The sequence below is a fragment of the Podarcis vaucheri genome (assembly GCF_965113315.1).
Source record: "Podarcis vaucheri genome assembly, chromosome: 9".
Lineage (NCBI taxonomy): Eukaryota > Metazoa > Chordata > Lepidosauria > Squamata > Lacertidae > Podarcis > Podarcis vaucheri.
The window spans coordinates 68,008,131-68,029,519 of NC_138767.1; the positions used below are offsets into that span (position 1 = coordinate 68,008,131).

Below are 21,389 nucleotides of genomic sequence, written 5' to 3' on the forward strand. Positions count from 1 at the left end.
AACGGTTCGGAAACTTCAGCTGGTGCAGAATTCAGCGGCCAGGTTGCTCACCGGAGCAAGACGGTTCGAGCACATTACACCGATCCTGGTCCGACTGCACTGGCAACTTTAACCAGGTCTTTGGTTGACTGACATCCTATGTCCTTTTAAAAATTCAAAATGTGTTAATGGGTTGTTTTTGTTTTGATTATGTATTTTGTGGTTTTATATTCTGATTTTATCTTGTGAACTGTCCTGAGACCTACGGGTATAGGGCAGTATATAAATTTTAACAACAACAACAACAACAACAACAACTTATGAATAATCTGCAATGGAATGGTCTCACAATTTCATTATTTTTTAAAAAAGAATCTTAAATTGATGCCTTGGCATAACCTAATCAAAGAACAGACACCTCATGATGAAGTATTTCTGGGTAGGGCTTACTTTGGTGCTTAATCGGCCATGATCGGTACTATTTATGGCCTGTGACTCTGACACACAAATACCTTTCAAGCAAGCTCAAGGAAGTTGATGTTATTGACACCATCCTTTACACGAGCATCTTAAATCCATTTAATTCCATGCCAATAACTTGCTTAACCTGCAGCAGTTAACCAAATGGTTGGGAAAGCAAAGCAAGCCACAGTTTTAATTAGAACAAAATACCAAATTAAAGTTGCCATTAAGGACAAACATACATTACAGGGCAAGAGAGTTAAAAATTATGTTTTCTTTTCCACCATCCTATTTTTGCATGGCCTAAAGCAAAATGCAGACCTGTTTTGCAAACTAGAATATTGAATTTATGCAAATATAGCTGTCCAATTAGATTCATAATAGAAGGCTGACATGCTTTTAGCACCCCAGGGGAACTTGTTTACAGCTCCAGTTTGCAGATTAATACCTGAAAGTTAAACCAGAGGTTAATTAAGTCCATCTGGTTGCAAATAACTTTGGAATGTTCAAGGAACAAGAAGATCTCATTTAGAAAACCAAAGTAAATAAAATAAAATAATAAGCAATAAAACTGTTTGTTTACAACGTGGTAGAGATGTACTATGCATCATATTCATGGTACACCAATTACAATAATTTCTACAATTTACCATGGATTATCTAGTGGGGGACTTGTGTGAGACAAAACCTAATGATTAGTCTCAGGAAAAAAATATTCAAACAAGCAAGAAAAGTTTTATTAAACAAAAATAGTTTATGAAACAAAGTCAGTCAGAAAATGCGTTCTTTCAGGTAGAAGTGGGTCAGGAAATACATTCTTTCAGGTAGAAGACTTGAGGAAATGGAACAACACCAACTTCACCCTCTAAGACAAAATGGTTATGACCAAAATGCTCACCCTCCCAAAATTAACCTATCTATTCAAAACTCTTCCAATCTGGATTCCCCCAACCCAAATCCGCAAATGGCAGAAAAAATTACACTCGTTTATCACACAAAAATCCAAGAATAAACCCCAAATATCTACACCTCCCCTCCTCAGTAGGAGGGTGGGGAATTCCCAACATAGAACTATACTACATTGTCAACCAAGTGCACCACATAATCCCATACATTTTAGAAGACTAGACAAAACATTGGGCACACTTGGAGAGAGACATCGTCAAAAATACCTCCACCACAACATACCCATTCTTCCCAAACAACCTAAGGAAAATCCCCACACTAAACAGGTTCACACAAACCATACTTCACACAAACCATACTGGCTCACCACCCATTATTCCACCATGCAGCACAAAACTCCCAAATAAAAACCTGGCAAGCCAAAGGCTTATACCACCTAGCAGACCTCTACAAAAATAACAAACCCACATCGACACAAGAAATACAAGAGAAACTAGGGGACACCCAAAATGCCCTGGCTAACACACCACCAATTACATGCCTTCTTAAACAATCCAGTAGTAAAATCAGCAGCAACTAGGCCCTTGACAACCTTTGAAAAGCTCCTCCTAACACGGCAAGGGGATAGTATCCACAATATTCAAAATAGTGCTCCAAAATCCCACAAACCCCCTCGATGTAATAAAAATACAATGGGAGGACGACATAGGCTATGAGATTACCGCCACCCAATGGACTAGAATGTGGTCTAAACTTCCCTTTAAATCCATCTCAGATAAAAGAAAAGAACTCACCCTGAAACTCATTTGTATCACGGAAACCAGCGCTGATACACCCAGGAGCCTCACCAAAATGTTGGAGAGGCGGCACCTCCACAGGCACATATTTCCACATGTGGTGGGAATGTCCCAAAATCCAACTCTTCTGGACATCAGCCATACAAGAAATATGCAAAATAACTAAGCAAGTATTAGAAGTCACCGCACAACTGGCCCTACTGAACATCTTCCAAGATAATAATGCTCACTCACATTACAATGAGCTCATAACCCACCTACCCTCAGCAGCCAGAAGCATCATAGCCAGACATTGGAGAGACATGTCAGGAGTAAGCATGGACCAATAGAAAAGCCTTAATAGAAAAACCAACCAATAAACTGAAACTGACACGGGGACAAATAGAAGAACGGGGACATACATAGTCCAACAAGATAACAAGAAGAATCTGTTCACAGCTACAAATCAATCTGGCTAACCTGATCCAAATATGTACACACATAAACAAATCTCACTACAGCCAACCACTCCCTAGACCACCCCCAACCTCTCTTACCACCAAGGAAATACAACAAGCAAATAGCAAGAGAACCCGTACAAGTGACGCTGACACAAAACCCCACACATACACTCAGAAGAATAGAAGCATTACTACCCCACCCCACTCACCATTCCCCCTTCCCCCTCTTTTCTTCCCAACCTAATATTGCATGCAGCACTAATGTTTCACAACAAATGAAACTGATCTCTAGAAAACACAACTTGAAAAAAGAGACAATGCATGTATTTATATATATATTTTAATAAAAATATATAAACAAACAAAGAGCAATACAGGGAATGACCAATTGACGCAAAATCGCACGCGCACACATGGCGCCAAACCTGTAAATGACCCTAAAACGTCACTAAAGGGGCAAAACAGGAGAGGGGCAGAACACTTAACACGGGGTCTGGAATGTAACCCCTGCGCAAAACGAGGATTGCCTGTAAGAAAAACTTCCTTAACTAAGCATAAGAGGGGTCTGATGTTCAAAGACTCAAAATCCTACTTAAATAAAATAGTGCAAAACCATCCTTACAAAAAAAACACACCCAAAGCAACAAAAACAATACACAGCAAAATGTACTACACAATGTGCTAAATCTTTACACGAATTTCTGCAAGTAGACACACAACAAACCACAACTTTTAACATCACCACCTTTCAAGCAGTAGAGCAGAGTTGCTGATGAGAGCTGATATAGCATAATGACTTAGAATGAACTGTGAACCAAAGTATTCCAAGACTGAAATCTAGCAAAATTTTTGATCTCATTATGTACGAAGATTTCACTTAGCCTTTCGTCTGCAATACGGGAACAGCAACACTGTCGTACCTTGCACAGTTGCTGTAAGGATTCCCAAAGAGCTTTACACATTACAACCTGCTATATAAATGCTATCTGTTGTTGTTTTTTATTGCTCCACAGACCACATTGACTCAGCTCCTTGTTAGCTCTGGCTTGCCTCTCCAAAACCAGACCTTTCTGCAACCTCCTGCTGACTCCAAATTGCCTAGAATACCCTGCTATGACAAGCTGCCAATAACTGAGCTCATGACCTTTGCCTGCAGGTCCCTTCTCCCCATGGCTTCCAGTCCCAGGTCAAGACAGTAATTAAATATGGTCTGTTGTGTTCACTAATGAGAGCAGTAAAGACTGCAGAAAAGGGACGAGTACAGCTTTCAGTATCTTACCTTCAGATGTTTTCCAGCGTTTCCACAGATCTTCAACGGTGATGTGTTTGTCTTCCCGGTGTAGATGGTTGTGCTTATTAGAAGCGTCTTTATATTTCATATCTTCTCTGATAAACTGGAAAAGAAAGAAAGTTAGGTCAGAGAGTTCTTGCAGCTAAGACACTAACAGCGGTGGGCTGCAAACCCCCAAATTGGCGGTACTTTAAAAAATCCACTTGGTACTTCATCACCAATTTCCCCTTACTTCCATTCACAATTCTCAATCCTTCATTTGTCATTAGATGCTCATTGTAATTCAGAGAACGCAATGGTTTCAGTACAGTTCAATACAGTACAGGCAGAATATCCACATCTGTACTCCTGAAAAATGTGGAGCGACTTGCATTGCAGTAGCACTGTAGAATTAAGTGCTTTTGAAATGTTGTTTTTAAAAATAGTAATAGAATCAAACTCTTTCCTCATTGCTTTATGGTCATACCTTTATGGTCGCACACAGGTTCAACCTTTGATCAGAACTGTTGCTTCAACCAAATCATTATACTGCTTATCCTAGTATTTTTGTCGCTTGGTATTTCAAAATAAAAAAATCCCTTCCAGTAGCACCTTAGAGACCAACTAAGTTTGTTATTGGTATGAGCTTTCGTGTGCATGCACACTTCTTCAGTAACTTGGTATTGCAAGTTACTTTTAAATGCTGATTTGCATTACCCAATTGATGCAGGTCAGAGTTTCAAACTGAAAATGAAAAGGGCCTCCCATATGAATGCTTCTTATTCTGAGAACTGCCCTGAGACCTCCAGGTATAGGGCGGTATATGAATTCAAATAATAATAATAATAATAATAATAATAATAATAATAATAATAATAATACAGCAATGGACTAGATTATGTTTATATAAACCTTTAAATTGGGCTTTGTTTGCTTTGGTACTGGACTCAATTCTCAATATTCTCTGGTTGGCCTCTGTTATTTTCTCCAACTGATGGAGAACCTACAAAGGACTCTATAAGGGTTCTTGTGTCCCCCATAAGGGAATAAGGGCATATTTTTGCTTATTACACAGGGAACCAGGCAGAGGGCCTTCTCAGTAGTGGCACCCGCCATGTGGAATGCCCTCCCACCAGTTGTCAAAGAGAAAAACAACTACCTGACTTTTAGAAGACATCTGAAGGCAGCCCTGTTTAGGGAAGCTTTTAATGTTTAATAGACTATTTTATTTTAATATTCTGTTGGAAGCCGCACAGAGTGGCTGGGGAAACCCAGCCAGATGGGCGGGGTATAACTATCATCATCATCATCATCATCATCATGTGTGTGCAAGCACAGTACAGCAAGTTATTGACAGCACAAATCTGAAACCAGAGAGGGACCTAGAAGGATGTGGGCTGACCCTGAGAGTGGGAGGGAGGCTGCATTAACAACATTGATCCCCCAACCCCTTGTGGAAGCTGTGCTGCTCTCCTTTGCCTCTGAAAGGAGGATGCAACTCTCCCTGGCACAGGAGAGAAGGAGCTGTTATTTTACCCTAGAGCTCCTTCATCTGGAATCTAGTGGGCTGCCTTTAAAAGTATGGGAAGCTGCTGGGGTGCAGCACTGTCAGAGGAATACATTTAGAAGGGCTTGCTACTTTGGCAAGCCGCTTTGGCAAACAGAGAGGCTGCAAGGAAAGGCTGCTGCTGCAGCAGCATTTGAGACACTGAAGGAAAGGTCTTTGGCTGCATGAAAGAAGAGAGTTTAAAACCTGTTTAAGTAAACACATAAAACCTGTCAGGGATGTGGAGACTGCCTAAAACAATGGATTACAGTTCTGTTGAAACGGAAGCATTAAGTAAAGCTTACCAACTGAGATTGTGATGTAGATATGGACATTTAACTCTTTAAGTAGCCTTGACCTTGATAGAAATAAGATTACTATTTGACAGCTTATTTGGGAAACATATTTGACATTACTCCTTGCAAGCATTACTGCTGTGCAACCTAACTTCTGTTTTTTCCCAGGCCAAAACTGTACAGTGTACACCGATAAAATTGTCACTAAACACAGGAACTATCAAACTGAATCAATTAAGCTAAACATATCTAAATGAACTTGAGAGGTTTATAAGCATTTCTCTCTTGGGCATTGTCGGCCAATTGGTGTTAAAGAAAGATAGAAACTTTTTTATGTACGCCACTACAGCAGCAAGAATACTCATCGCAAAGTATTGGAAGACACAAGATCTACCCACTCTGGAAGAATGGCAGATGAAAGTGATGGACTACATGACACTGGCTGAGATGACTGGCAGAATCCGCGACCAGGGGAAAGAGACAGCGGAAGAAGACTGGAAGAAATTTAAAATCTACCTTAAGAACTATTATAAAGTTGATGAATGCTAAAATGCCGAGGTTTTGAGAAAGAAAGGGAGATTACAGCGATATAAGATTAGGTTGAAGGAAAGATTAGGAAGACATATGTTTGATAAAATTATTTAGAAGTTGCTGAAATAATTTTGGACATTGGGATGCAGGAAGGGGAGGTATGGGGGAGTCTGAGAAATGAGGTTTATGAAAAAAAGGTTATGAAATTATACATGTTTGTATGTCTTTTTATATGTTTGTATTGTTTAAAAAATTTTGTAAAACCAATAAAAAAATTATATAAAAAAAGAGAGAGACTTTATAAGCATTTGGGGCATGCACTGGCTGTGACTGAACTAGCTAGAGTTAGAAATTTCATCACCTTGGACTACATAGAATGAGTTTTGAACTTACTTAAAACACATTGGACTGACTTAAATTGAAAGAAACATTAGTGACCAGATTTGGCAAGGAAGCAGACCATTTCTTAGATTTTAAAGAAAGGGATGAATATCCTCTATGAGTTATTTGATTTACATATATGGATAGTATTCATTATACTCTATCGAATGAACTGATTTTAAAAAGACATATATGATTTCAGCTAAGAATGAATGAATATAACCTTATATAGAAGTGTAAGGTAAAGATAAAGGATAAAGGACCCCTGAAGGGTTAAGTCCAGTCAAAGGAGACCATGGGGTTGCAGCGCTCATCTCGCTTTCAGGCCGAGGGAGCCAACATTTGTCCACAGACAGCTTTCCAGGTCATGTTGCCAGCATGACTAATTCCGTTTCTGGCACAACGGGACACTGTGACGGAAACCAGAGTGCACGGAAATGCTGTTTACCTTCGCGCCCCAGCAGTACCTATTTATCTACTTGCACTGGCGTGCTTTCGAACTGCTAGGTTGGCAGTAGCTGGGACAGAGCAACGGGAGCTCACTCCGTTGTGGGGATTTGAACCACCGACCTTCTGATTGGCAAGCCCAAGAGGCTCATGTAGTTTAGACCACAGCGCCACCTGTGTCCTTATAGAAGCGTATTGGGTGTTAGGAGAGAGGGTAGTATCTCTGGTGAGGAACACATCATGATCCTTCTGGGGTAGTCCCCACCCGGCACTAAACTCTCATCTGTGGCTCCTAGAAACTGTCAGTTTATCACCATATCACAGCCACACCCTGGGAAACTACTTTGACTGCAGCCTTGGCAGGCCCCGTTGAGCCCATCAGAAGGCGTGCAGGGTTCCATCGGGCCTCCTCCCACCGTCTGACATCACAAATGCTGCACACATGATGTCGTGCACACACTTGCACACGTGATGTCACATGCACACACATCTCTCTCTCCCCCCCCCCTCCATGTTGAATGGAACTCTGCACACCTCGGCATGGGAAACATTATATTCTTCCTGCCTCTAGTATTTTTTATTGGAACCTCTGAAGGCTTGCATTCTTCTAAAATCTAAAGTTGCCAGTAAGTCTCACGAGAACAAGAATAGACTTGCAAAGTATGTATCAATTTTAGCAGTGCAGCTAATGTGCTCCAAATATTTAGGGTTGTTTTTTTCATCTCTAGCCTCTGAACAAGCAACATACATGCTGCTATTATAACTGGAAAATCATTTCCTAACTGAATTTTTTAAGGCAGGAATACAAAGCAAGTTTTTAAAAATGCTGAAAAACTTGAACCCCAAGTTACACCAGAAAATCCTGGAGATCCAAATCACATCATTTTCAAACCTGGTTTGGTACTTTAGCAAGATTCAACTCTTTGGAAGTGGAAAACTCGTAATAGGAACAGGTTGAAACCTCCCTGTGATTTAAAAAAACAACTATCTGCAGAGAGCTTTAAAAAAATAATAATAATGGGAATGTTTAAAAGTTAATTCTCCCATCCACAGTCTAACATAGTAGAGTCCCCCTACCACCTCACTCGGCTCATAGGTGGAGCCAAAAATTCAGTTTTTTTCCAATGAACCTCAAGGACACAAGTTTAGAAACATGTATATTAGAGAAGCAAGGAAAAATACAGATAGCTTCCCTTTTTCTGCATGCCCAGACTGGTAGCAAAGATCAGACACTCTCTAGTTTTAAAGATGTAATGGGGAAAGAAACTGATCTTTGCTACCAATTTGGACGGTGTTAGACTACAACCTCCATAACTGAGCCAGTGGAAATAGTCTCTGATGTGATGTTGAGCAGCCTTTCACAATAAGTGTGGGGGAAATATCCAAATGCTTTTGCTCTGTATTAGGAAACACAATGAATGCAGCCAAACATTCACAATACTCACAGTCATTCAACCACAAAAAAAGGATTGGGGAAGTTGGATTTTCTGAAAACAAGGCTCATCACTTCTAGCATAAACAACCATCAAGGACACTTCCTTTTACGTAAAATGTTCTTACTTTCATTTGGCAAGCCTGGTCTTGTTCTAGCAAGTGGTTTTTGTGAAAAGAAAAGAAATGGTATCCTCAAAAGCCCCCAAATTCAAAATGCAAACCAAAGTGTTCAATGCTGCTTGGAAATATCTGGGATCACACTCCTAAACAGGAATGTTGACATATTGCTACCAACATCTACAAATTCTTACTCTAGCCAATTTAGTTGCTGCAAAAGAAAAGCACCTTTTGGGATCGTAGTCCCAAGGCGTAAAAAAAATAGCCTACCTGGCAAGTCAGCAATAACAGCAACCATTTATTAAAATGGGCTTTCCAAGAGACAAAGAGATAGTTTCAATCGTCAGTTAAAACACATCAAGCTGAATGTAGAATGCCTCACAATTGTAACCAGCCTGCAAATGAAGCTTTGCCTCACTTTTTAAATTTTAAAATCCTCAGTATTTGTGATATGTAGTTTCTCACTAGCACATTAAGTTGCTTTGGCTTTAAGTCCTGAAACATTTCCAATGGTCCTAGAACGCAATACCAAAGGCCGTCCTACTACTTTTCTTAGGAGGCTCTAAGAATGGCAAAATGCACAGGGAATTAATTTTTTCAAAAAAAAAGATTCATATTCCACCATACAATCAGCAGTCTCCAAGAAGCTTTTACGTAAGACTAACACAAGTACAGCACAAGTACAAAATAAATCAAGCTCCAAACCACATCAACCTAAATAGTACAATTCATTAACAGCATAGTTACTTTACGCCACTCTAAGCCTAGAATAACAAAGCAGTTTTCATCTACTGCCTGAAGGATAACAGAGCGGGTGGCAGGCAAGTTCACACAGATGGGTTTCCTAACATCTCTGATGCAATTTCCTGTTGATATGGCAGGTGGTCCAGGTCAATCTGTAGAATGCTTAAGTGATTCAGTCTGCAGAAACAATCACATTTAAATTCCCCTTTCCACTGGACTGTGTTCATTCCGCTTGTTGGCATTCCTATCCATGAAACAATTGGATTGATGGCTTTACTGCAAATGGAAAACTCAGAACTGCCTGAACACAAGCTAGAGTTCATTTTAGAGCCTGCTCTGTGGAGGTAAATGCACCAAAGAATGCACAAGGACTTCCAGGGGACTAGTTTTGAAAGCAGGCGCCCTACAGACTTGAGTGGATCAAATAGAACCCTCAACACACCACCACAAATTCTTTTCAAAACCCCTTTCTACAGGTAACACTGTTTGCCTCAGATGCAAGGTGTTCAAAGAGATGTAGCCTACAACCCTGAAGTTTGGATCTAGACAACCGCAACAACTCCTGTGTTGCAATTCTCTCCTTCTGGGCCACAGTACTCAGCCATAAGGTAGCAGTTCAATTCCAGGCATTTGTAGATGATACCGATTACGTGGACCCATTTCAATCTGGCTTCCAGCTCAGATGTGGCACAGAAACTACCTTGGTCATTCTGTGGGTGGCATGCAAAAGGATAAGGACAGGGGTGTGCATCTGCTTCTCAGTATGAAAGGTTTCTTTCGAGACCACCTCTCTGGGATGAATATGTTCATGTTTACTCTTCTCCGGTGGGTGTATTCAAGAAAGTGGAGCTGAGGACAAAGTAGTTCACTGCTATGTGTTCCCCAGGCTTCTAGACCAGTCCCCATCCTATTGAAAATGTTGGCGGAGCTGCTGGGTGAGATTTTTCTGATATTTGGAGTAAGGGATCATTAGGATGCTATTTCTCCTTTTCATCTGAGCAAGGAAAGGCAGTGGAAATGATGAACAGGTGCCAAGAATGAACAATGCCCTGGTCTAAGAAACTGAGGCTTAATCTAGATCAGGATGCTGTGGACATGACATCTGACCTGTTCTGGATGGAGTTGCACTCACCCTTAAAGAGCATGTTGGAAGCCTCAATGTATCTCCAGGTTCCTATATGATCTAGCACTTTCACTAGATGCTCAAATCCAGTGACGCGAGCACATTTACTAGCCAGGAGCTTCCTAGACAGGTATATGTTTTATACATTTATTCACACTAGATTACTAGTGTGGTAGGGGAGGTTGCCTTTGGAGACTATCTGAAAACCTTTAGCTGCTTCAGAACATAGCAGCTAGATTATTAACTAGAATGTGCCGGCCTAAATATCTCATCCGTCTTCCAGTCTTATCACTGGCTTCCAATGTTACTCCAGGCACAATTAAAGAAGCTTTAATGTTCTAAATGGCTTGGTACAGAGGTAGTTGTGCCTACCCAGTTTTTCAGATCTGCTTCAGGGATTCTCCCTCCAGGTGGGCCAGGCTTTAGTGATTAGAAGGGTGGCCATCAAAAAGACAACCTTTCCCGTGTTGGACCTTGTCTGTGGAATAACTTCCCAAGCAGATCTGTGAGGCACAAATATTGTCTTTTTAAGATGACAGTTTAAGGGATATATCCACCGAAGTGCTACTCAGAGTAGACGGGGGAAACTTAAGTTAGTCGTGTCCATTAATATTAATTAATACAATAGAAGCATCGAGTTGTAGAGTTGGAAGGGAACACGAGGGTCATCTAGTCCAACCCCCTGCAATGCAGGAATCTTTGCCCCCAATGAGGGGCTTGTCAATATGTCTACTCTGAGTAGGACTAGCACTGGCTATAACCCTAAAACTTTTCATTTTAAATAATTATTTACAATTTTCTGCTTTTATTATTAATAATTAATAAACACAATTTACCGTATTTTTCCATGCATAAGACACCCCTATGTATAAGACGCCCCCTATTTTTGAGGGCTCAGATTTAAGAAAATGGGGGAGATGTATCCGTGTATAAGACGCCCCTAATTGCCGACATTAGTTTTTAGGAAACAACCCTACTCTTATACATGGAAAAATACGGTAAGTGGCATACACAGATTAAAATCAAGACATTCTCCATCTGCAGAGAGATGGAGAAGGAAAAGGAAAAAAACAAACTTAGGCAACAGTTCTTAAACTTATAATGAAATGTAAATAGTTCACAGAGAGAAGCCAACTAGAGCTAGCCTTTCAGCTAAATCAATGGAATGGGCTCTGCCCATCTCTTTGGCAGGGTTAGCCAGGTTGAATGACTAATATATTTTTAATGCTGTATGGGGTTCTGCTTTGTCAATTTAATTTGTGCTTTTTAGTTGTTTTAGTTGGATGACCGATAGAAAGCTGCTTTGGATTTATTTATTTTTAATCTGCAACCCATGTTCCATGAAAGTAGGAGAAATCTAGCAACATTAAGACAAAAGCACAAATTAAATAGACAAAGCAGAACCCCATATAGCATACATAGGAGTGTTAAGAAAGCTGAAAACAATGTTTTAGAGGACAACATTCCAACGCTCCTATGTAGGCTTTGCTAAATGTTTCCAACGGACTCTCTTCATTTGATATGTAATGACATAGAGTTAGTTTTTTTAAAAAAAATCGTAAATAAAAGCTTTAACACAAAATTGTCTTGAACTGGAGTAGTATGGTCAAATGAGCACTATTGCCAGAAAAATCAATTGCTATGTGGCCATTTCCAAGCTCAATTTGGATCAATAAATGTAAGTTCATTGAAATAAGCATTAACTGTTTTTCCTTAATATTCACACATTGAATGCAGCATGGAAATCTGTACAGTATATGAACCCGCTTTATAGAGTCAGATTGTTGATTCTTCTTGGGAGACAGCTTTCCAGAGTCTCAGACATATTTTTCCCCCAAATACCTTCTATCAACTATGGGAAAAGTGGGGGGATGCTGAATCACATACATAAGGGATGTCCATTTGTGATTTGTTTTTATTATCCTATAAACGCTGCTCAAATGCTCAGTAAACCCAGTTAGAAGAGGCTGCTGGAACAGATCAATGCCCCATCTAGTCTGTGGCCACAGCAAGCAGGACATGAACGTAAGAGAAGTCTTCCCTTCTGCAGTTTCGAGGAACTGGTACAGTGGTACCTTGGTTTACGAACTTAATCCGTTCCAGAAGTCTGTTCTTAAACCAAAGCTGTTCTTAAACCAAGGTGCGCTTTCCCTAATGAGGCTTCCCACCGCCAGTGCCCTTCCACCGTTCGGCTTCCGTTTGTAGACCGAAGAAAAGTTCGCAAACCAGAACACTACTTCCACTTTTGAACACTACTGAATAGTTCGTAAACAGGGCTGTTCTTAAACCGAGGTGTGGCGTTCGTACGGAGCCCCAGGTCATCTCACGGACTATTGACCCGTACACCACTAATCCGCTGCCACCAACCAGGTCCTCCCTGGTAAAATCACTTCAGTCTCAGTCAGCTTCTCAATTAATAAAGAAGAGTGTATTTTATTTCAGACACAAACATTTACGGCATTCCAAACATGGTTACTCTTTACTTAGTCTTATTTTCCTCTCTCTATCTCTTCTACCTCCCCACACTCAAGAACCCACTGCCCTAACTGTCTCTCTATTACCAACTGCCTTTCCCAATCAGCCATCCCACTAAAACCAACCAACTACCCACCAACAACTCCCAACGAACTCCACCCAGAACTTGTTTTATAGTCCCACTGACTCCACCCCCCTAGGTCCTGACTGGGCAACCTGTTTAACTACCGTATTTTTCACTCTATAGGACCATAGGACGCACCGGACCACAGGAGGAGGAGAACAGGGGGGAATTTTTTTTTTCTTGTTCTCCCCCTCTAAAACAAGGTGCGTTCAAGGTGCATTCACCCGAGCTTGTGGGGCCGGTGGTGGTGGGGAAGTGCTGAAGATCCCTTAAGTCTTTGGAGCGCAGCACCCCGCTGCCCTGCAGAGGCTTTGCGTGCAGCCATTCCCAAGCTAGAAGAGCGAGATGGACCTCTCCGTCTCGCTGTTCTGGCTTGGGAACAGCCTTCCTTTGCGCGCAGCCATCCCCAAGCTAGAAGAGCGAGACAGAGCCCTCTGTCTCGCTGTTCTGGCTTGGGAACAGCCTTGCTAGCCTCTGCAGGACAGCGGGGTGAAGGCACCCCGCTGCCCTGCAGAGGCTTTGCGCGCAGCCATCCCCAAGCTAGAACAGCGAGATGGAGCGCTCCGTCTCCCTGTTCTGGCTTTGGGCTTAGCCGCGCAGCCTGCATTCGCTCTACAGGACACACACACATTTCCCCTTAATTTTTGGAGGGGAAAAGTGCGTCCTATAGAGCGAAAAATACGGCATTTACCTCCAGCACTCTCTCTTATGTTAACGTCACACGAGGTACCACTGTATCTTAAAATAGTCGTTTATACTCTGTGGCATGAGTTGAAAACATACAGCATTTAAGTTCACCCCACTTTTTCTAGTCTGCTTTAGCATAAAGTCTGTCCATAGCATGGGAGAGAGGGGAGGACTCAAAATGCCTCCTCCTTACACCTCCAACCTTGTTATACAAGCTGCCCTAAATCAAGAGGAGCAGAAGCAGCTGAGCAATTCACACCTTCTACTGCCTTTCATAGTGACTGCTACACTGGAGGCCAGGACATGCTGGAGACCGAGGAGTAAGGGTCAAGTTCGTACCATCGGCAGCTTTCCTGTACCCTGCCCTACATTCTGTATTCCTAAATGTGCAACTTTGTTTCTGACAGCATTAAAATGAATGTGAACATTTCTCACTTCCCCATCGGGCAGTGCTATTTCCCCCCCAGAGTTATAGTAGCAATTGTGCTTGAAAATGCATGACATTCTCCCAGAATGTTTGTTAACATTCACAATCCCTATCCTATAAAAACTCCATGTTTAGACTTCTGTGTTATTTTCTCCCCACTACTGGTTACAAGTGAACTTTCCACTTCCCCATCGGGCACAGTGCTATTCTTTTCCAGTTATAGTAACAATTGCGCCTGAAAATGCATAAGATTCTCCCCAATTGTTTGCTAACATTCACAATCCCTATGCTATAAAAAGTCCATGTGTTATTTTCTCTGCACTACTAGTTACAACTGAACTGCCAAACTTTTCACAGCATTGTTTTTAATGCCAAATAGTTGTCATCAAAGTATGGCTAAATTTTGAAAATTTAACATGACTAAACTATAGAGGTTAATTTGGTGTTTTTAAAGAAAGCATGTTCTTGGCCCGCTAACAAAACTTTTTAATAGACTAGCGATCCTTAAAGAGGCTCATGAAAATAGTAGAGTTTCCTATGAAGTGATATGATGCAAAATTGTATATGAAAAAAGCAAACAGCTGTAGCAGGGTAAGAAAAGCAGTGACAGTAATACACTATGGACAGCTGTATAAGCTGAAGACTTGGCACTCCTACTCAAAACTTTTTAAAAGCAGTGCTTTGTCAAAGTAAGCACAGAAAATCCAGCAAGATTCTCTTCCATTTCTATTTCCCTTGTTCTCTACTTCACTAATAATCTCCATACAGTTTACTAAAAATAGAATTCGGTAACATTTTCTTATTGCAAAGTAAATCAAAATACTTAGTCTGCTAAAATGTAGATTACTGTTTAGTCTTAAAACTTGGCACTTATTTTGGCATAATACTTTACATCACTATGGTTGTGTAAAGATTGTTTACTCTCTCATAGTTTCTGCTTCTTTGGGGAAGCAACTATCATTATATTGACAAGGCTGCCTCTGTGCAGCTCTGCAGGTTCTTTTGCAGATTAGCACGTGGGCAGACAATAACCCATTGGGCTGTCATACTTACCAAAAGCTGCAGCTTAGTCGTACTCAGCCCAGTGTTCCGGGGTGTAGAAAGGTATCAGGGGTAAGGTTGGAGCTGGGAGGGGTGCAAAAAAGGGTCTCTTAGAGGGCGGGAAGGGGACATACGGAAGGATCTTTTCCGGGAGTGATTGGGGGGGAAGGGTTTCAGGGGGCAGGGGGCATATTCGGGGGTGGGCTGAAGGGAGAGGGAGCAAAGGAGGGGGACAAGGTCTGAGGGGGACACAGGGGGGGAGGGGGAAGGAGGGAGGGGGATATCTTCAGGGAAGATCTCAGGGGGGCATATCCGGGGAGGGGGAAGGAGGGGGATATCTTCAGGGAAGATCTCAGGGCGGAGGGGGCAAATTCGGGGAGGGGGGAAGGCGGGAGGGGGATATCTTCAGGGAAGATCTCAAAAGGATTTATATGTTTCATAGACAGCTGAATTGGTCTATTTCAATATATTTGACTATAAACGGTAAGCAAAATTTTCTTTGTAAGTTCATTAGTAGCAATGAACGGACGACAATTGTAAATATGAGCTTAGACGAGTATGGAAGTTTCAAAGGATCTTGTTTTGCTTCCTAATACAAGTAAATTAGATCATTTGTAGAATATCAGCAAAATTTCTGGTTCAAAATTTTCCAGAAAAGCTACACCACTAATGTAAAGCATAAATTCCATAGCTGCAAGGGGTACAACAAAACAGTGGTAAGTTAATTGTTTATGTGCTCCTTTTCATACAAAATTCCATTTTTAAGGAAGATATTCAGAGTAATATATTTTCTTCACGTACCTCATCACTTTCATCTACTTCAATGCCCCCATCTTTGTCATCATCCATTTGTTTATGAATTGTGCGAAGAGCTTCCAGGCTGTATTTATCTTCCTCAGTGAAACATGGTGGACTCAGTAAATGGCAAGGATCTAAAGGACAAAAATCAGAAACAATTCTTAACAATTTGGGCTTCAAGAGGGAAATGGAGGAAACGAAACGTTACTTTCAAGTTTTTAGGAATTATTAATGTCAGTTCATAATATAGTAGGGCCCAAGTTCCATGCTACTAAACTGTCATAGGCCAAATTCCGCTTACCCTTTCGGTGTAGTGGCACTGCAGAACGGCTGAGGCTCCCCTGGGACCCCGACAAGGGAATCATGACATCAGTGCCCCTTCCTGATAGGTGGCAGAGCCATAAGCCCCCACTGCCTATCAGGAGCCGGATCCTGGCTTGCATCCTGGTTTGGCGAATGAGGATGCAGGCTTGGACACAGACTGGGCCAGGATGTGGAGCTGACAAAGCGGTCTGCTCCATGGCTATTTAAACAGCCCTCACCTGGGGCCCTATCTGCTTTTACTTTGTCGTATTCCCTGCCCGCCCACCCTTGGTTCAAGCTCATAGTCAAGGACTTTGCTGTGGCTACGGTGGTTGCCGTTTTATGGGGCCGGGTACGAATTTGTCCACCAGGCAAATTGGCTCCAGCCCAGTGGTTTGGCCTACTTCACAGCAATCATCACAACTGGGTTGGGCATTGGGGCAATCCTTTATTTTGGATGGAGGGGGAGTTGTAGTCTCCACCTGCCCCTCCAAATGCTGGGGTATCCCATTAAAGGAATTCGGGGAGGGGAGTGGACATGTCCACGTGCCCAGGCAGGACCAGGGCTAAAGGCACTCTCCCAGACAGCGGTCCCTGTGGGGGTCACCCTATTTGATGTAAGTCTTAGGAATCCACACCTGAATTGACCTACGAATCACTTCTGGTGGGCAAGCCAGAAGTATTCCGATTGCCCCATGCCCAAGCCAAACCTCTTTCATCTGTATTCAATAAAGTTGTGACCTTTTTCGGTCCAAACCACTCTTAGTGGTCTTTTATTTATACGGGTTGAGGATTGGTGAGCAACATGCCAGGAACTGCAACTCACACACTCCTGTATAGCATGGGAAATGCTTCACAACAATGCCACTACAGAGCGTACAAGCACATTGGGCCACGCAGGCTGAATCAGTTAACATAGCTTTTGCTCATCAAATCCCTGGCCTCTTCTTCAGCCACATGTTAATCAGGTAAGAATGACCCTCATGAGTGGCAATTCTAGGCTTCATATTCATTCATATATACATATACATATACATATACATATACATATACATACATACACACACACACACACACACACACACACACAGGAGTGTGTGAATAATAATAATAAAGATAGGAAGCTTTAAACAAAACAGAGCCAAGCAGTCCTATCCTGTTTCCACTTGCTGTTTTTATTTAATCCACTCCACTTGGTTTATTTAAACCAAAGACTTGTATACTAACCACTAATAATGAATCATATGTTGTAGATATTATTGCAAATTTATTATGCTATTTTTGCGATGCACAAATGACATTCAAAGACTTGGTCTTTTTTATACAGTTTATTATTCCTATGATCGTTGTTTATAAAATCCAATAAAAGGTTACTTAAAAGGGGGGAATAATAATAAAGAGGGGTAAGAAACTAAAAGGCAGCAAGTACAAAATAACTTATTACTGGGAAGCGGCTGTTAATAGCTTCTCCAACATGAGTGTTTTTCATACAAACATACAATAGCGGGGGTGGGAGGTGGGAAAGTCCACACACAATGTGGAGTGCAAGAGTGTAGAACAAATTTGCTGGAAGCACCCATTACAATAGACTAGAAGCAGTCCAAGCTTCTTCATCCTATAATACTATGTTTTGGGCAGAACAGTTAAGTGGGATCTCCCTGCAGAGAGCTGGGGACAAGTGGAGGTAGAAATGCCAGAAATGCAAATAAAGGAAGTAGAAGCAGCCGTGCAGTTAAAGAGGAAGTTGGGCAGTGGTGAGGTGGTACCAGTGGGTCACCCGTAGCTCCCCGACTGTACTACTAGGTGCCACAAGTCCTTCTTAATTTTCTTCTTTCCACAAACAGAAATTGTGGGCTATAAGAACAGAATTTTGGATCCAAAAGGCCCTTGGTCTGATCCAGCAGAGCTCTTTGTATGTTCTTATGCCAGCCTGTGCTGTTATAACCTGTCTGAATTTCCTTGCACAGCACAAAGCATTCTCCCACACAAAAGGTTCTGCAGAAAACGAGGGAAAGGAGAAGTATTTAAGCATTCTGAGTAAATTAGTTCTTGGCATCCGACAAGGCCCTCAGTCTTAAATGTGCTTTCAATTTATTTTCCTGCAGGAAACATATTGTATACCACAGAGGAAATAAAAGTTATTGCTATTAAATGACAGCTTATCCAGAAAGGAAGTCCTCTAATTAAGTTTTAATTAACAGCTTTGGTCGCCCTGTATGATGACCTCTGTCAGGAGACAGACAGGGGAAATGTCTTCATTTTCCTTGACCTCTCAGCGTCTTTCAATACCATCGAGCATGATGGCCTTCTGGAGCAGCTGTCTTGAGTTATGGGTGGATGGCACAGCTTTGTGGTCCTACTTGGATGGTCGTTTCCAGAGGGTGACGCTTGGGGTGTGCTCTTTGGCCCTGTGGTGCTCTCAATGTGGGTACCTAAGGATTCAATTTTATCCCCCATGCTGTTTAACATCAACATGAAGTTGTCAGCAATATGCAGATGGCACATGGCCTTACTTTCGCTGGACCATTACTGTCTTTGGCAACGGACTGGATGAGAGCCAACAAACTGAAGCGCAATCCAAACAAGACTGAGGCACTGTTAGTGGGTGGTTCCCTGGACCGCATGGATGGAAAGCTGCCTCCTTTTGTTTTTGTTTTGTTTTTCCAAAAAAAAAAAAATTGATTTTCCAGAATTTTTAAACAAACAAACATCTTAACTGTACTTAATCCAATCTTAGTAACATTGTTAAGTGACTTCCTCAAATCCCCCTAGCTGAATTTCAGTGTATTTCATTGTAACAGTTTTCCAAAACCAATTTTCTCATAAAATTAACTTAATCACTTAACATCTTTCTTCCTTTTCATTTTAACTTTAAAGATATTATTCTCTAACATCACATATTTAAATCCTAGGCCTATCTGGTATTTGCAAGTTTTTCCAATTAAGTTATCTTAGCAGATTTAACTAAATAGTCTTTGAATTTCATCCATTCCTCCTGGTACTCCTCCTCCTTCTGGTCGTGGACTCTTCCAGTCAGGTCGGCTAGCTCCGAAAAGTCCATCATCCTCATCTGCCATTCCTCCACTGTTGGGACTTCTTGTGTTGGAAGGCTGCCTCCTTTTGATGGAGTTAACCACCCTCTGAAAGAGCGGGTACACAGACTAGGGGACTTCTGCATCCTTTGCTGTCGCTTGGGGCTCAGTGGCCACAAGAAGCTCTTTCCACAGTGGGTTTTCTAGCTCTCCATTTGTATTTTCCTGCCGGTCACAGTAAAACCTGCTCTGGAGGGATTTTTTAAAGCCCTCCGTCTCACTTACTGGACTTTGGGAAGGTCATGTGAGGGCCATGGAGGGTTGCCCATCCTTTACAGAGTTTAGTAAGCAAGATGCGGGGGGCAATGCCTGTTCCAGACAAGTAGGGATGGTCATGCAGAGGGAAGGTTCTGGATGTTCCTGGCTTTACATGGTTTTGTGTTTACACAAAAACCCTCAAAAGCAAACCCTCACGTAAGCTGCAAGTTACCAGTACTAAATTTCATATCTCTTCACAAACATACATTGAATTGCCCCATGCTTTGAATCATATTTGGTCACAACAGAGGCTAAACCTTTGTGATGATGCAAAAATGACAAAATGCTGCTTTTAATCAGTTTCACTGGGGATATCAGCTGCATCTCTTCTCTGGCTACAGATATCAATGTTCTATTAGAATCCAGTGTTGACAACTACAACTCGTTGTACATGAGGTTGTTTTTGAGAAGTAGCCTCATTACTTGTTAAGCACCAAGCAGTTCTGTCCTCAGGTACCTGTAATGGTTCTTAATGGCATTGGAGCCACAGCTATTTATCTTTTATCTGTTGTTTTTATTTTGGTCATAACTTCTGGCTTTATTGGTTTCTGTTTACAGGTTTATTTGCTGCTTTTATGGTTATTTGTGTCATTGCTTATTTTCTTATGTTTTTACTGTAAACTCCTTAAGACCGCTTTGCGAAAGGTAGGGTAAATACACCCATAAATTAAATGTGCAGGGGTAAGGTAAAGGTAAAGGGACCCCTGACCATTAGGTCCAGTCGTGACCGACTCTGGGGTTGCGGCGCTCATCTTGCTCTATGGGCCGAAGGAGCCGGCGTTTGTCCACAGACAGCTTCCGGGTCATGTGGCCAGCATGACTAAGCCACTTCTGGCGAACCAGAACAGCGCACAGAAACGCCGTTTACCTTTCCGCCGGAGCGGTACCTATTTATCTACTTGCACTTTGACGTGCTTTCGAACTGCTAGGTTGGCAGGAGCTGGGACCGAGCAACGAGAGCTCACCCCGTCACGGGGATTCGAACCGCCAACCTTCTGATCCTAGGCTCTGTGGTTTAACCCACAGCGCCACCTGTGTCCCTGATGTGCAGGGGTACCACATTGTAAATAAAATCTAGATTCTAAAGTATGTCAAACCCCATTCTATTACACACACACACACACACACACACACACACACACAAAATCAGGGAATCTGTATTGTAGCAGTGGGAGCGATTGGTTCTCACTTGCAGTCCTCACCAAAGTAAGTACCAACTATGGTCACAGACATGAGGCATCCACTAAAGAGGACCCAACGTTTTGTAATTAAAAGTTTTTTCCTAAGACACTGGACTTACTTTTTACACAACTTGTTCCTCATAACCCTCTTAATTGTATAATGGACAAATAGGTGCTATTTTTCTCATGTAAAACGTTATGTGCTTTTTTATACAAGAGAGCGGAAAACAGTGTCGGTTCCCTTGAGCATTTGTCGAAAGAACACTTGATACCGCTCACAGATCAAGTTCCTGAAGGCATTCAAGAGTGAAGAACATGAAGGGAAAACAGCGAACAGTTTGAAATTAAGAAACAAGTCATTTTATGAAAAATAAAGGCCAGTTTAATTATAGCTGGGGTGGGGATTGATAATAGTTGAAAAACGTAATTCTTAACAACATACCTATGTTCTATTTTACTTAAGGTTAAAAGAATGCCGTTAAAATATCAATATTATTCTTGCTATTAATTTTTTTTTACTGTTCTTCTGC

At 41.7% G+C, this 21,389-nt stretch overlaps 1 protein-coding gene across 1 annotated transcript in view; it reads right to left on the reverse strand.

The window, feature by feature from the left end:
• Positions 1 to 21,389, reverse strand: part of STIM2 (stromal interaction molecule 2) — a 75,072-nt gene that overhangs the window by 24,860 nt on the left and 28,823 nt on the right. The window contains exons 2-3 of the mRNA XM_082238128.1: positions 16,029 to 16,159; positions 3,864 to 3,978 (exon numbers count right to left, since the gene is read on the reverse strand). Of these exons, the coding sequence (XP_082094254.1) occupies positions 3,864 to 3,978; positions 16,029 to 16,159 (246 nt within the window). The remainder of the gene's footprint in view (positions 1 to 3,863; positions 3,979 to 16,028; positions 16,160 to 21,389) is intronic.